At 42.3% G+C, this 17,552-nt stretch overlaps 1 protein-coding gene across 1 annotated transcript in view; it reads left to right on the top strand.

Moving 5' to 3' along the window:
* prr12b (proline rich 12b) overlaps positions 1 to 15,765 on the top strand; it is a gene marked incomplete at its 5' end in the record, with an annotated part of 127,332 nt that extends 111,567 nt beyond the window's left edge. The window contains 4 exons of the mRNA XM_084329772.1: positions 1,213 to 1,310; positions 5,230 to 5,361; positions 9,815 to 9,910; positions 14,963 to 15,765. Coding sequence (XP_084185898.1) covers positions 1,213 to 1,310; positions 5,230 to 5,361; positions 9,815 to 9,910; positions 14,963 to 15,097 — 461 coding nt within the window. The 3' untranslated portion in view covers positions 15,098 to 15,765. The remainder of the gene's footprint in view (positions 1 to 1,212; positions 1,311 to 5,229; positions 5,362 to 9,814; positions 9,911 to 14,962) is intronic.
* Positions 15,766 to 17,552: the final 1,787 nt, after the last annotated feature.

Here is a 17,552-nt window from a genome sequence, read left to right as displayed (position 1 = left end):
TAGTCTGTACCTCTGTTACGTTTCTGTCCTGTTCCGCCATCTTCTCATCCACCCTTTTGAGTTCTGTATTCATTTCACCTCTGAAGTCCTCCTGTTCCTTCCTCAATTCCTCCCGTAACTTCCCAATATCATTTCTTATCGTGTCCGAGTTCAGTTTTATGGTCGCCTGCATCGTGTCCGAGTTCAATTTTATGGTCGCCAATATCCCGGCCTGCATGAGCACGGCCCATCCTGGCATTTCCTTGTCCGTCTCAGCCGAGACTCCCCCTTCCTCCGCCTGCTCCTTCTCGGTCTCGCCTCGGGGGTTCTGCTCCATCGAACTCTCCTCTTCCTGTGAGTTCTCCATTTCTCTTTCCTTCATAATTGTTTTCTCCTCCTTCCTTCTTGTTTGCATCTTCATTTTTGATCACTTTTTGTCACTTTTCGGGTCTTTATTTCTCAGTTTTTCACTCTTTTGACCAGGAGCCTCACCGCATGCGTGCTACCCTTCCGCTCTCATACCGGAAGACTAAAACTATGTTTAAAATGTAACACAGGACCAGCCCTATTTTATTTTTTAAATGTCGGAACGCCCCTTGCTAACAATGGTGGGTCATTGTCCCACCTTGCCCGGGACTAATTTTTTCTTTATTTATTTTTTTATCTTTTCCCCCCTCCTTTTTCCTCCGATTTTCTCCCATCCCAATGTTAGTCGTTATGCCAATTCCCAATCCCCTTCCTGGTCGCTGCGCACTTACCCCCCACAGTCGGTCTGGGAGAGTGGAGGCTATCACGTCCTTCCTCCGACACACGTCTAGCCAATCAACCGCTTCTTTTCACCTGGCAGCGCGGACTCTCACTGAGAGCGTGTAACGTGTGGAAGGATCACACTAACGCCCTCAGATCCTATCCGCGCTTAGCAGGCGCCCCGACCGAACTGTAGGAGTCGCTGTTTACAACGACCCGAACCCACCCCGCCAGCTTCTCCCACCCTCTAATACTGCCAATTGTATTAGTGTGAACGGCCAGCCAAGCTGGTGACAACCCCGGAGCTGTGAGCTGGATTCGAACAGGCAAATCCAGCGTCTCCGGGGGGTTGGTGACGAACGCAATCTCCGCTACGCCACCTGACTGCCCTCTTGCCCGGGACTAATAATAAGACAGAGGGATTGACACACAGAGTGAAAAGAAGAGAGATGATGAAATGCTCTATATCCCCCTTTGCCTGCTTAGATGAATTGTACCTCCCGCCCATGAGGAAGATTGACAGCCTGCTCAACGAACAAAAGAGGAGGCTTCTGAGGAGAGTCAACATGAGTGGCCAGCACCAGGTAAACCCCTCCCTGACTTATTCATCTGCTGTGTTTAAAGTAATTTCTTCCAGTGACTTCTTTACTCCCTTCAAAGTACATTTTTTTTTTTTTTTTTTTTATAATTTCTTTTATTATTTGTACTTTATTTGACCTCGGGTGTCAATTGAGGGTACATGATGGCATCATATTACAAAAGTAACATTCAATTATTTAGAGTAAACAGTAAAACTGTAAAAAAATAAATAAAAAATAGCAGTCGTACAATCAGTATAGTACAAATAATTTAAACAATGGGACAGTAGTAGGTTAACACTTTAAGTGCCGAAAACGTGTTTAGGCGTCTTTCCTAGCCATGCTCAAGTTGCCTAGGACGCCGTAGCTCGTCTTTGATATCAATATTTCAAAAATCTGTGATCGGAATCATATTTCCCCTCTGCAGCCTTCACACACAGTTCTGAGCTCCTCTCAATCCTCTAGCGGTTCAAGAGCGCCATCTGGTGGCCGATCGGCAGAAGCACCAAACAGGAAGTCATGTGGATGAAGTGGTGATCACCCATATTACTTCCGGCCACTCTCTATAGCTCCCGCGACTCCATCTTGAAACACTCGATAATAGATCGCTCGCCCTAACTCAATAAACAACGTTATTTGGACGTATATACTATTATACAACCTGGAAATGGACCGAGTATTTCGACATCCCATAATGGAAAACTGTCTACCCCACGCTGATCGCCCAACGGCCCGCGGAGACTGGGGTGAGTTTTAGCGTATAGTATTACCGTGTTCGACACTAACTGCTATGATGAACATTTGACCCACATTAGATGAATGGTATAACGTTGCCCACGGAATTATAAACGATCCCCCGCCCATCCGGTCATCATCAGATGATACGTAGAAACTTCTAGAAGCACGTCCATTTGAAATTTTTCATCTGGCACCGATCGCTACCAAACTGTATTTGATCATCAATATAATGCATTTGGGGCTATAAATCACGTTCTGGAGAAAGCTGCAGAAAGAGATGAAAACATACTTATACTTTAGATCATATTTTAGTATGAATATGTGAATGAAAAAGTTTAACGTTCATACACCCTGAACAATACATATAGGACATTGAATGGGCCCTAATAATGGCAATCTAGCAATAGAATTAAAAAAGTTATAGCCCTGCAAAGAAGGGGAACTTCTCCATAGACAAATAGAGCTGGCAAGGGATGGTATATCATGTGTTGTATATTTCTAAATGAAAACATGAATAAAGCAAACTATAAATGTACCAAAATGTTGAGTTATAAGAAGGAGCCGGAAAAACACCATGTTGGTTGAAAGAGGGTAGACAGTGACTCCCCAAACCAGATGGCTGACCTTTAAGATAATTACTAGGCCCTCCAGGAGATAGTAAGACAGAAGGGAGGATATAATTATCTTTGAAGGAACTAAACCAAACTCAAAATAACAGTTGAGATCAAAAGGTCATATTTACCCTAAGTAAGGAATTTCAGGTTACGACATGGCAGATGGTCAGGAGACCGAGTAAAACGGACTGTAAACAGAGCCTTTCAGTTAGACCATTTGCAAAATGTGGTGTTTCATGGAGACTAGTAAATCGTCCTACAAAATGAAAATCAAATAACATATTGTGAAATGACTAACAACTGTTTTCAGCCAAGGCTACCATTAGTATTATAAAGGAAAGTGTCCATGTGTTTGGGTTCAAATAAAATGAGTTGATTTGCTAATTCTAAATGTAAAATAATGAACCCAATAGGCTACATTGTATAAACTTAGTCACAATAAAGAATAAAAACTCTTAATGCTAAAAAGATAAACAACTATACAAATATTGGTCATATGATTGAATCAGGAAATAAAGTGTTCTATTGAAGGACGGATATGGTTTGTTGTCTGGGCACTGTCTGAAAGTAGTCTGTTTCTTATCTAGACTATGTAAACATTTGTCACAAGCATGAGGATGTGTTACTCAGTGAAAAACGGAATCCCTCATCAAGTAATGATTAAACAGGCCGACAGATTCTATGGTGAACGGTTGTGTCAGCAGAATAAATTGTGTAACATGTTGTCACAAGACCCAGCAGACAAGTTCCTGCTGGAATGTGGCCAAATAGGGAAGGCAGATGGTGGGAGTTGTGACTAGGCAGGCAGGGAAGGTCTCTGTCTCTCTCTCTCTCTCTCTCTCTCTCTCTCTCTCTCTCTCTCTCTCTCTCTCTCTCTCTCTCTCTCTCTCTCTCTCTCTCTCTCTCTCTTCTCTCGCGCTCTCATAAAAAGGGCGGATGGCGATGGACAACAACAGACACACCCGGGGACAGACCCGGAGACGGAGAGGCGAGCCACACAGGACTTGAGAGCCGAGCCTGAGACACAGCGAGAAGGGACTGGAGACTCCGAGCCATTGACACCAGATGACAGAGCCGAGGCTCATAGCAGACTCCACCGAGGGTAGACTAAACCAAGTGCTCCCAAACCGCCGAGGATCCGAAAGCAAGGTTGCCCTGACGACCAGCAAACCACTAAGAGAGGACTCGTTGTTGCCATGGACAACCTGAGACAGAGAACCGCAACGGAGAAGAAAACTCTGATCGGCCCTAGCTGATCGGAGCATGGACCAAACAGCCAAACCAAAGAGACGATTAGATTGAACCAAAGAGACGATTAGATTGAACCAAAGAGACGATGTACTTGTTTTGATTCCTAAAAGCTGTGGTTTATTAATAAATACCGCAGTTGTTGTTTTGACCACGTTGTCAGCTTCTCTCCTTACTTAAACCGAACATCTGAAATATCAAACAAATGAAGGAGAAGGGTAATAGAAAAACTATACGATCACTGAACTTAGATATAGGTAAATGAAGATAGAAGTTACTTCACATGAATTTAACCTTCGGCAGTTAAAGTGTTAAGGAAAACAATTACAAGTTGACAATGGTTGGTTGTTGATTAAAACTCTAAAGCGCCCTAGTAGGACAAGAGTACTACATTTTAGGACAGTTTGCGATGATGTCGGGGAGGTCGCGACCCTCTCTGCGCCGCCCCCTATCTCCCTGTTTCCGGCTGTCTCTGAGCAATGACCGGAGTGTTGAATGTCCCGTGATTAAGACGGGGAGGATGCGACCCTCTTTGCGCCGCCCCTGTGCCTCAAATAGATTCGCTATCAGCTCTATCTTCAATCTTTCAAATTGTTCAGTTGCTATCGCTATCAGCTCTATCTTTAATCTTTCAAAATGTTTAGTTGCTATTGCATGCACTCATCTGTGTTTCACTACACACTTGAGTGCATGCTTACCAACTGTTAGTCTGCAACACTACTATCACCGACATCTAAGAAGGGAGATCCCCCCTTGAATGGCCCTTCTAAGGTTTCTCTCCTCCTGCCTGTGGAGCATTTTTCCCTATTGTTAGGTTTTAGTGAGTTTTTCCTTACCTTCGTGTGGGGTATGTCTGGGTGTGCTTGCATTCTTTCATTTATTTGCATTTATTTTAAATTTGTTGGACCTTATGGTGTTCTTGTTCTGTTCTTGACTTATTGTTATGTTTTCTTCTTGACTTGTTTAAAGAAGACATGTACGGCCCATGGGGACATTAACGTGTGTTGTCGGGCCTTATAAATAAATTTGATTTGATTTGATTCCATGATAAAGCGGCATAAACACAAAAAGCAGTCTTTCCAAGTTCAGTTACTGGAGCACGTAACAAGTGGACCAGTATTCCAGTGCAACATAGATGAGATATTAGGTGGCAATAGTAGTAAGGTTCCCGATATGATATCTAAATGTGGATTTTTTTTATTTTACTATTTTTACATTTACAATTGAGATGTGTAGGTTATCGTCTATGTTTTTGGATCTCGAGAAGTCTGTAATCCCCTGTTATCACACACAATTTGACCTTATTCTGTGTACCTCTCGCCCAGGAGACCCTCCATTTGTTCCCTAAAATGACGGCAGACCCCCTGGACTCCGGAACAGTCAAGGTACACCTTGGCGGCGAGGGCTACAACCGCAAGACCCTGAACCGGGTCAAGAGGAGCATGCCTAAGCAGCAGGTGAGCGTCCTCCATGACTGCCAGAACCAGACCGATGCCCTGTCTCGGTTTCAGTACCTGTTGTATTTCCAAAAGGCCTCACATTTGGATATTATCATCATGACATATGGAGCCATTTTTCTTTTTGAAAATGTACAATTTGTTTGTAATTACTTCTTTCATAGTCATTTTCCTTCATACTTTTTTGTCAGTGTGGCTGTGAAATTGGTATTAAATTCTATTCTAAGGCCTTAAAAAGTCGTAACATTTACTTGTTGAGACCTACAGGAACCCTGTTGTAAATTATGTTTGTTGGCATAGATTGAATCAAAGAGCACATCTTCAGAATTACTTAAAAAAAATCAAAGGAAAGGAATGCCGGCAGGGTGTCTGAACATGTCTATATATTCCATTCATTACACTAAACCATGCCTATATATCCCACTTGTTAACCTCTTAACTGGCAATGGCCCGGGCCCTCTTTAGGACGATTTGGCCACCGGCGCGACACACCACTTTGCGAGCGTCTGGCGGCTCGGGTCTGCATTTTTTATAAAACATATAATATATATAATTAAAGCCCGCTTTTTTGCCGTTTGAATGCCACCTCACTTGACAGTGAGGTTCTCGAGTTACATGCCGATATGTCAGGCGTGCGACTTTGTCCATGCGAGAGTCAGATTACCACCCCCGACTCCCGAGGCTCTGGAACTGTCAATCATTCGGTAATTGCGAGAATTATTGGACAGGATTGTAGCCAATGAGTGTAGCTTTCCATTGATACCCCACATGGGGTTGTGTGAATCAGGGATCTAGGTGAAAATTTACGAGCGAAAACAAGAAGTGAAAAATACACAGAATGCATTGCCGTCAATGAGGAAATGGATTACTGGAGAACTTTTCTTTTTTTTACACAGTTTACCAAAATCGCTCTAAATCACCCATTTCCAGATTTTTATGAAATTTGGACCTGTACTACATAAGACTTCAGGCTATATACCAATTCTTCTTTATTGTGTAAGAAACTTCAGAATGTTATCTTTCAAAAGAGATCAGGCTTATGCATGTGCTATAAGTATAAAGTATAAAGATACGCTTTTCAAAAAAAGTATGCAGTCCTCAAGTTCAAGTAAAAAAAAAATTGCCACTTTTCTGCCCGTCTCTGTTAACTTATTCACGGCCGACCACGACTATAGTCGGGTTATCTCGCCAACCGTTGAGCGCCAAAACCCGAGTATAGTCAGGTTTTCTATAGTTTTCATTGTTTTTTCTTTTATTCGATTTTTTTTATTCTATACAGTCTCACGGACCTTGGTGTTACCATTGTAACTCATTCTGAGACCCAGAGAGTGCAATACCGGCTGAATCCTGCTAGGTGGCAGTATCGTATTTCACACTGTGTGTTACATTGTATATGGTCCGGGCGGAGAATTTAGACCAAGCCAAGTGAATCGCTTCAGCCGAGCACTTTGATACGCGTTCAGCACACTCCATGCATATTTTGTGCCAGTTCATGTCAGGGACCCAATGGACATCAATACTGGAAATTCACGATTAGACAATTGGAATATTCTTTTTGGGATACCTCCTGCCGTTGCTGACAATCAGAGCATCAAAAAAACTACCCACCCCCTTTGATGCATTCATGATGAAACATAATACCTATTATATACCTTTGATTTGGAAATAATAACGTGTCCAGGCGAGCAACGCGAACGCCTTTAGCAAAATTTACATAGCTCCATAACGCAGCTTCCAGGAATTAGCCAGGATCACTCTGAAACTATACAATATTCACCACGGGATAACACGCGAACGTATACATGAATTCTTTTGAAATTGTTTACATGTTGGACGAGGGATAGTGACTGTCAAATGAGCCATAGTATTGTCTCCATAGCTATAATATAGAATATAGATATAGCCCTGCAAACATCGTGACGCACAGTGAAAATCCCTATCTTTTAAACCGTGGCCCAAACGGCTGGCACTGAAAGTGTTAAGAGGTTAACATAACAGTCTGGATTGTGCACCAATTTTAACAAAAAATTTTGTGGGGGGAAACAAGAGTTGCCAGATTCATGGATGTATTTAGATACTCAGTTCCCCAGCCTTGCGCTACACTGAGCACTCGACACGCACACTTCCAAGACCTAGCTAACTGGCTAATGTTGTAGGCTCATTTTCTGCTATACATACCCATAACAAAGCAACCATTGCCCCGCTTTCCAAAATATCTCCCAAGGATTTCAATGTAATTTTGACTTAAATGAACACTTCAACATTTTGGGAAATACACTTATTTGCCATCTTCCCCAGAGTCGGATGAGAACATCTATATAAATTGAATCTCTGTGTGTCATTTTGGAGTTGTTGGAAGTTGTATTTCTTCACTTTTTACGGAGCCATGCTAGCTGCTCCTTACTGGTTCCAGTCCTTATGGCAGTTGATCTCAAACTTTTTCTGTCAGGCCCCCCTTTGGCGGACCAAAATATTTTGCCCCCCCCCCCCCCCCCCCTTGCCCCAACAAAAGTCATGAAATGGGCCATGTTTAAATGTATTGAAATAACACCAATATCGTGACCTTTCAAATTGTGCAACCACTTTACAACTGTGCAATTGTGCAACCACATAACAATACAGTCCAATACACTCAAAGACTGTGCTTTAAAAAAAATACAGACATCTTGTAACATTGCAATACAATTCAATGGACACTCTGCTTTTTCAAAAATAGATAGAAAACTTTGTGAAAAAATTGTGCAACCGCTTTGCAATTTGTGCAAAAAAGAGAAAATGTAAGTAAATTATGTGAGTCATCACAGCATTAGTGGCTGCAATGAGCCTGTCAAGAGGTCAAGGTGCATGCTAGCCTAGTTTAGCATAAGGCTTATGCTAAGATAGGCTAGCATGCACCTTGACCTCTCTCTGGGGCTACTGGACACACAGAAAGTGAAAAACTAGGGCTGTCAATTAATAAAAAAAAATATAAAAATGTTTTAAATTTAAATATCTTTTAATCTCATTCATTCCATAAGAACGTAGAATACACATTTACAGACTTTTTTTAATATGGTCCATTTGCATGTTCTTGGTATCTGATTCTAGGGACATCTATGGATCTCAGGGAATGTATTCCCAGTGTCAGAAATACTGTGGGCTAGATCCACAAAGAATGGATAGCACGGTGCTAGTTGCACCCTTACTTACAATTCATTATGAATTGAAAATGGGGGACCCTGATGTAAACAAGACGAAAGTCTTTCTCTGGTCTGCATCCCCTTAACAATTGTGTGTATTGAGCCATACTGTATTGTACCCATTCTGCAATCTGTTAATAAAGTTTTCATTCAATCAATCAATCTGCGCGGTGATTGATTGAATGAAAATGTTATCTTATCTCAAAGATAAAAACAGCGGTTCGTGTTTGTGCATTTCCAAATTGTGCCAACAACATGTCGCCCACTTTGCGTAGCGTTTGATACGAACATGCCGTTCCATGAGCAGAGAGACCTGCTGCAGACAGTGGAGGTAATGTAATTATTATTACAAATGTTAACTGCCAGGGCGGCTGGGTGGCGCAGCGGTCTAAGCGCTCGTCACCAACGCGTGAGACACCGGTATCGAATCCGGCTGTCAGCGTTGCCTCCGGCTTGGGCTGGCCATCATACTGACTCAATTGGCAGAGTCAGCGGGAGGGGAGTCGATGGGTGGTAATCTGGTCGTTGTAAACAGCGACTCCTACAGGTCGGTCAGGGCACCTGCACAGCAAGGACAGGAGATGTCGAGGGTAGTGTGAGCCTCCCACACGTTACACCTCGCCAATGAGAGTCCGCGCTGGCAGGTGAAAAGAAGTGGCTGGCTGACTCTGCATGTATCAGAGGGGACATGCAATAGATTCTTCAACCCTCCCTACGACTGACCAGTGGGGGGCACATGCGAGCAACGATCAAGACAGGGGAGGGGGGAATTGGCACGACTAAATTGGGATTGGAGAAAAACAGAAAAAGAAGGAGAAAAAGTAGATTAAAAAAAAAACTTTAACTGCCTGTTTATATATTGCTGTGCATTATTATGTCCACGGAGTGAGATAAAATCGGTAGCGGTAGTGTGTGTTTCCGCGCAATGTCTCGTTATTGCTGCTGCCATGCGCTTTAATATGCGTTCTAAAAATATAATTCCCTAAACAATTGCTTGAGCACTACTCAAGTAATTTATGCAAGTACTCCATCTGGGAAAACATTACTCGTTCCCATCCCTAACACCTATATGTTCACCTCAGGTTCCACTAAACCAGTTGTATGTTGTTTTGAGGTGTTCCCTGCCTTGAAAAGTTTAAACATTTAATCTTAACATAACCCAAACTCAATCACCCTCTCTCCCGTTCCCTTCATCCCCCTTCTCCCCTCTCTCTCCCGTTCCCCTCATCCCCCCCTCTCCCGTTCCCTCCACCCCCCCCCCCCCCCCCTCTCAGGATTTCAAGCTGTCTACAGAGACGTGTCGGGTCTTCAGTCTGTATCATTCCCTTCACCACTACAAGTATCACACCTTCCTGCACTGCAAGAAGGAGGTAAGACTCACCAATAGCCCCGACCTTCACATTCAGCATGCCCGCAGCTCGAATACGCATCGAATCAATGTTATAAGACATTGATATCAGGAGCTATCTGTAGCTACTGCTAGCCGAATAAAGTCGGGTTAACTTGCAGACGCTTGAGCGCCAAAAGTCGGGTTTTCTATCGTTATTTCTTTTATTCGATATTCCCATTCATAATCCATCGAGGGAGCCTGTGTTATCATTGGGAATGAGTCTGAGATCGCAAACGTCCAATACCGCCGTCTGCCGCCTTGCTGCCGGTATTGCACATCCTTTGAAACTCTCTGGCTTGAGCTGTGCGTCGATCTAAAAAGTCCGGGCCGGGTTTTCCTTGTCGGGCAGGACAAGCGTTTATAACGCATGGATTGAGGTGAATCAAGCACTCCCGGTTCATGTTCTTTGGTGGATTATGTTGGCAACACGATCGACATCAATACTTGAAATGGCGATCAGATAATTGGAATATTCTTTTTGGAGTACATCCTAGTCAAGGTAAGGGCTATATGGTATCAATCTTGCGTTGATCCAATAATCCATTCACTGCGATCCGAGCGTATGCGTGTAATGTGTGTGTGTAACGTATTCCATTGGTGACGATCAAAGCATAGAAAAACGACCCCCCCCCCCCCCCCACCCTTTCATGCATTCATGATGAAACATAATACCGAAAATATAGCGTTGATTTCAGATTGATTGTTGATACAGGCGAGAAACGCCACGGTTTTGAGTGAAATGCACGTATTGCTGCATAGTGTCGTTTTCTGGGATTAGACAGGATTACTCTAAAACTATACTCATATTCACCACGGTATAAAACGGGAATGTATGGATGAAAAAATTATTTCTTTTTCACAAATTGAACGATAGATACTCGATGTCAAATGGGCAATAGTATTATATCCATAGCTATGATATATAATATAGTTTGAGCCCTGCAAACACTGCCATGTATTCCTATTCTTTAAAGCCGTGGCCTTCTTACCACACGGTACACAGCGCCATCTGGCGTTGATTGAGTTAAAGAAGCTTTTGACAGAAACTGTAGCCCCGCCTAACACCTAACAGACCTCAGTGTTGTCGTCATTTTGATCAAAAAAGAAAACGTGATGCTTCGGTTACTTTTTTCTTAAAAAAAAGTTTTCCTTTCCCTTTTACCAGTAATTTTGTCCTTTACACTGCATTTGAGGTGAGATGGTAAAGTGATGTTTTACATGAGGATTATATGTTTTGCTAACTAGCCCAATTTTTGTAGGTGGTGTCCAAAAGTCGTTTGTCTCAATAAATATGTGTTTTCTGAAAATACACATTACGCCTATTTGTTATCTTGGTTATAACTTGCGTAATTCTAAACGATACAGAGCGCAGCACCCATAGCATGTATTTCATCAATGGGGAATCAACACTCATGCATGCTTGTTTCAACAACAGGGAGCCAGTCAGTCAGTTAGGGACATTAACTATTGTAGGCCAGCTGCAAAAAAGATGCAGGCAAAACAATGTTTCTATAAGGAAGACACTGTCCAGCCACATAGACATAATCTGTACGGCACGAATCACCACTCTACCAAATTAACCAAATGTTGTTTTGCAATGGAGTTTCCTCTTAACACATTGACTGCCAGCCATTGTACCCATCAAAGTACCCAGTCTGCCACCGTTGAAAGCCTATGGAGATGTTTACCTTCTTTGCAGGGCTATAACTTTTAAAATTGTATTGCTATATTGACATTACTATGCCCATTGAACATCGATTATCTATCGTTCCGGATGTGGGAACGTTATATTTTTTCATTCATACATTGTTGTGTTAATACCGTCTTGAATATAAGTATGTTTATAAGCTTTTCTGCTGTAATTCCAAAAACGCTAGTTATAGGCCCAAACGCATATGATAGATTATCGATTGCCGTTTCTTTCCTATACACGCTATATAAAAAAAATGGAGGAAAGGGGAGGCGGGGTCTCTATAATTCCTTTATCGTCAGTAACGGCTTTATGTAGTATGGGTTGATATATTGATCAGACTGTTTGCAAACAAAGAAACGCACAATCGGGCTGAAAATAACGTTACTGTCCTCTTACCGTTCGCCGATGAGACTGGAAGAAAAATATCCCAATTATTTGACGGCGATCGCCTAGATCCATTTCCGGTTTGTATGGCGCAATAAACGCCGAAATCATATCGATTATTGCGTTATGGAAGCGATCCAAATGCACGCCAGTGTTTGTCTGTAGTCCCGTAGCAAGATATTACTGCCGGAGGGATTTCCTTGACGCACCGATCACAACTTCCGGTTTTGAGAGTGTAACTCGCCCGACCATCCACCAGGTGGCGGTATCTAGGCGTTGCAATCTCATTCAGGGTCCCGCTGCATGGTCGGAGGTTGGCTGGATGAATTATGAATGCCATGGCGAAAAAATTTAATATTAATTTTAAAAGCGGCTTTCGTCGTTCTTGGCGTTCAACGCATGGCAGGCAAACACGTCGTAAGCCGTTTTTGGCGACCAATGTGTTAAGGTTTTTGGACTCTTCTTCTTTAGTTGTAACCAGGGCACGAAATTAGAGCCTGCCACCCGCCAATGGCGGGCATATTTTAGGTTTGGCGAGTGACACTGAGAGGTCTGCCCGCCACCTGGCGTGTAGTTCATATCGATACTCTTATTTTGAAAATCCTGTGCGGGTCTCATTTCCGCCCCAAGCGCAGCTCCAGTCATAATATCGATGGCTCCGGCAGTTAGCAACGTTCGGTTCATATGATACTCTTATTTTGAAAAAACCTGTGACAACGAGTCATATCCACCCCAGTCAGTGCTTCTCCTCATATCAACACAGAGGCAGTCTGCTCTAGTCTACTGCGGACCTCCGTGAGCTAACATTACTGTTTAAACAATGACCCAGTCAACTATTCACTTTTAGTTTAATACATGACGAGGCATTGTCTAACGGTATCTAGCTGGCTAGCTACTGATAGCTGCTGATATCAACAAATGCTCCAGCAATAGTCGAGTGCATAATACCTCCGTTGAAGTCTGTACGCTCGGTAGGCAACGTTAGCTCACGTTAGCTCTATATGTCCCAGTAAACCAAATAGTTCACTGAGGCGTTGTCTTAACGTTATCTAGCCGGCTAGCAGTAGCTACAGATAGCTCCTGATATCAATGTCTTATAACATTGATTCGATGCGTATTCGAGCTGCGGGCATGCTGAATGTGATTTGACCAATAGGTCCAGCTGCAGCGCCGGAGAATTGATTTGATGCGTATTCGAGCTGCGGGCATGCTGAATGTGATTTGACCAATAGGGTCCAGCTGCAGCGCCGGAGTATCCTGGCTGCATCTGGAGTAGGGCTGCAACTAACGATTATTTTGGTAATTGACTAATCTGTCGATTATTTTTTCGATTAGTCGACTAATCTAACGATTATTTTTGTCATTCGATTAGTCGACTAATCTAATGATTATTTTTGTCACACCCTCAATCTCTGCTTCCTGTGGGCATGGCTCCTTCTCCAATGCATGTTTTACCTCACATGCTCAAGTCTGCACACCTGTGAATGTCACCCTGTTGTCCAGTCCCTCTGCCTTAACAGTTAACTTAACATAACATGATGATCCCATAGCAAATTAAAATAATGACTCATGAAACATTTGAATTTGGATCTTAAGCAACTTTAAATCAAAATGTATTTGAACAATACAACAATCACTCATAACAAGATAAATAAATTAAATAATACAAATTAAAGTGGAAGTGTTTAAATAACAAACAAAAAAATATAGCAGACTTCTTAGCTTAAAGGGGAACTCCAACATTTTGGGAAATTAGCTTATTTAACATCTTCCCTGGAGTTAGACAAGAAGATACATACCTTTTTTGTCTCTGTGCGTGCATTTTAGCTTTGGGAATAGACGCTCCGTTAGCATAGCTTAGCTTCATCACTGGAAGTGAGGCAGGACAGTAGCCTTACAGTGTATTGCAAGGTCTGACATTGACCAAACTTGATATGCATGACCTTGGTGGGCTCTAGGTCAACTCCTGAAAAGGGGGTCAATGTCAGACCTTGCAATCAAAAGTTAGGGGGCGCACTGAAATTATGGCAAGGGTTATTAGCCCCCTAACTTTTGATTGCAAAGTCTGACATTGACCCCCTTTTCAGGAGTTGACCTAGAGCCCACCAAGGTCATGCATATCAAGTTTGGTCAATGTCAGACCTTGCAATACACTGTAAGGCACTGTAAGGCTACTGTCCTGCCTCACTTCCAGTGATGAAGCTAAGCTATGCTAACGGAGCGTCTATTCCCAAAGTTAAAATGCACGCACAGAGACAAAAAAGGTATGTATCTTCTTGTCTAACTCCAGGGAAGATGTTAAATAAGCTAATTTCCCAAAATGTTGGAGTTCCCCTTTAACATCCCAGGGAACTAATGGGATAACTGGGGATGTTGTTTGCTCCTGACAAGAGTCTCAAAGTCTGGGGTGACAAAGCAACTCTGAGGTCATGCTCAATGTCCAATCTGTTCCTCTGCTTTGTCTTCAGCTGGACCAGAGCTGAGAAGCCACTTTCACAAAGATAGGTAGTGCAAAAAAAAAGAAAAATTATATAATTTTAATTTAAATTTTGTTTATGACTAATCAACCCAAAATTCTGCGTCAACGAGTTTTTATGATCGACGTCGTCGATTATGTCGACTAATCATTGCAGCCCTAATCTGGAGGCTACTAAGTATACACACAGACAGTGGAGCTGTTTGCAGATAGCGAGAAGTCACTTCAGAGAGAGAGAGAGAGTACAAATTTAACTCTGGCCTCTTTAAGTGTCTATTCTTCAACGTAATAGCGTATCTACTTGAAATGTACTGATTTTTTTTTATATATGTGACACAAAATGCGATTTTTTTTGGCCTGTAAGAAATATGCTTGGCGGGTAGAATTTTCCCATCTACCCGCCACTGGCCGGTGAGTCAAAAAGTAAATTTCGTGCCCTGGTTGTAACTCTCTTGTCTCTTTGCCCCCCCCCCTCCCAGACGGACAGCATAGAGCAGGCAGCTGAGGACCCCGGCCAGGAGGAGGTGGTCCAGCAGTGTATGGCCAACCAGGGCTGGCTGGAGAGCCTCTTCAACTCCTTCATCGAACTGCTCACCCTCAGTGCCAAAGCCTGAGGGATGGAAGGAAGGGAAGGGGGAGGTGGGTCAAAGGACGAGACAGCTAGCTACAACAGTATCTGGGGGAGTTGTAAGACAGCTAGCTACAACGGTATCTGGGGGAGTTGTAAGACAGCTAGCTACAACAGTATCTGGGGGAGTTGTAAGACAGCTAGCTACAGTATCTGGGGGAGTTGTAAGACAGCTAGCTACAGTATCTGGGGGAGTTGTAAGACAGCTAGCTACAGTATCTGGGGGAGTTGTAAGACACCAAGTTACTGTATTTTGGAGACGAAGACATCGAGCTACAGTATTTAGGAAACAAAGACATTCATCCACAGTATTTGGGCAAACAAAGAGACGCAGCTATCACAGTATTTGGGAGACGAAACGTCTGTAAACGTCTGTGGACGGACACTGGACTGTGCCAAGACATACGGATAAATATGGGGAGGGACGGATGGATGGGTCGACCTCCTTTCATCTCCATGCCCAGTGAGGACAGCCAGTGTTGGTTTGTTTTGTTTTGTTATGGGAGTTTTTAGAAGAAGAAAAAAATCATGCTATGAATCGTTTTTATCAAGTTATTTCCCCCTTGAAGTATCTCTTGATTTCAAGAAAAAGGGTTGAATGGAGAAAAGGAATAAAACATTTTTGAATGTGTGATGGGTACAATGTCCGACCATGACCTGACCGGGGGGGGGGGAGTAGGGGACCGCAGGAAATTGGTTGGCACTAGAAAAAAAAGAGATTTGTCTCATGACTTGCATTGACGAACACACGTACACACACACACACACTCATTGACACACTCTATAAATATGTATTGATAATTATGGTTTGTATAATTTATACAAGGACATTTTTTAAAAGTACCCCCTCTAGCTGGGATTGTTTGCTGTTATTATTTTTGAATAATAATGTTTTATTGGAGTATACATAAAATGGCCCACTTGCAATCCTTTGCTTGTACCACATTGAACAGGTGATTGGGGGGGGGGTGATGGTGAGCATTCCCCCCTCTGTCTGCTTTAATAAGAAAAAGATTTGAGGGGAAATGTATTTAAAACTAAGCTAACTGTATTCTTTCCTTTTGTTCTTCAAAAGACAATGAGAGAGAGGATTTTACGCCTAAAGAGAAAAAACTAAAACAACGACTGTCATTTTCTGAAAGAAAGTGTGGCAGGCCGAGATGGATTTGAGAGCGGAAAAGAATTATTCTGTGTTTACTGTTTGTCTTTTTTATATGTTTGTTGTTGATTATGATAATTATTATTTGGGAGTTTTTACCTCTCTGCGGGAGACACTCGCATAGAGGTTCTTTTTGTTTCTTGGTTTGTAAATATTGTACAGCTACTTCAGTCTCTAATTCCCACTTCCTCTTCTGTACATGAACTTCCTGTATTTGACTAAAGGAAATAAAAACGTGAAAATGACGAAAGTGACGATGACAAAGGAATGCCAGAGTGTTGATTTTTGACAAACGGATAAAGTGGGCTTCAACTGTGATACAGGTCAGGTGCACTTTAAAGATCCCCTTAAGGAACATGCCAACATTATGGGAAACATGCTCACTGTCTTCTCCAGAGTCAGACAAGAAGATACATACCAATTTCTTCTCTGCAGTTGCTTGCTGGTTCATATCCGCTTCCATTAATTTGTGCTAAGCTAGGCTAACTTGCAGCCAGCTTTCTACTGAGCGCACAGAGAGGAAATTGGTACCCATCTTCTTGTCTGACTCTGGAGAAGACGGTAAACACATTTCCCATGATGTTGACGTGTTCCTTTAAAACATGTCTATATTGAATAACAATTTGTATAAATATGTCTTTTCCACCAAATTGTTCAATAAACTGAAAATCACTTAGTTTCTCTACACCTTTACCCTCGTTGAGAATGCAAGGATCTATGAAAATGACAACAAGCACACTTGATATTTACCAGGAATTCCAAGTTGGCAGTTTATATTCTTTCAAGACAGTGTCGACTACTCATCTCCCTGTGTCTGCTGAAGAAGAAAAACAGGGTTTTGAGTGGGGAGGGTAAGACCAGTAGGATTGTATTTTGCGCCAATATTATATTGATACAGTGACACCGAGTATCAATATTAATTCATATATATATAATTTCTTTCTTTTTGCTTTTTGACAATCCCATTTTGCTGCAATAGAAATTATTGAAAATCATTAAAAATTGAAATGGGGAGAAAAAGTAGATACAAAAAAGAAAAACAGGAGAAGAAAAAGTGGATCAAACAAAAAAAAAGTAAAAGAAAATACATAGATAATTTGCTGTGAAAGCAAAAAAAGGAATACTGCTGCAAGGAATGTATTCTTATTTAATTAGAAATATACAGTATGTATATATCTTTTTTATGATGTGTAATATATTGTGGATGACAGTAATTTAAAAATCCATACCTTTAGGGGCGCCCCAGTGGCGCCCCAGTGGCGAACCACATCGACTCCCGAAC

The sequence above is a fragment of the Notolepis coatsorum genome, assembly GCF_963971535.1.
Source record: "Notolepis coatsorum genome assembly, chromosome: 14".
In the NCBI taxonomy this organism is placed as follows: Eukaryota; Metazoa; Chordata; class Actinopteri; order Aulopiformes; family Paralepididae; genus Notolepis; species Notolepis coatsorum.
Note: the sequence above shows the minus strand (reverse complement) of the source record. Positions and strands in the feature narration are given on the sequence as shown.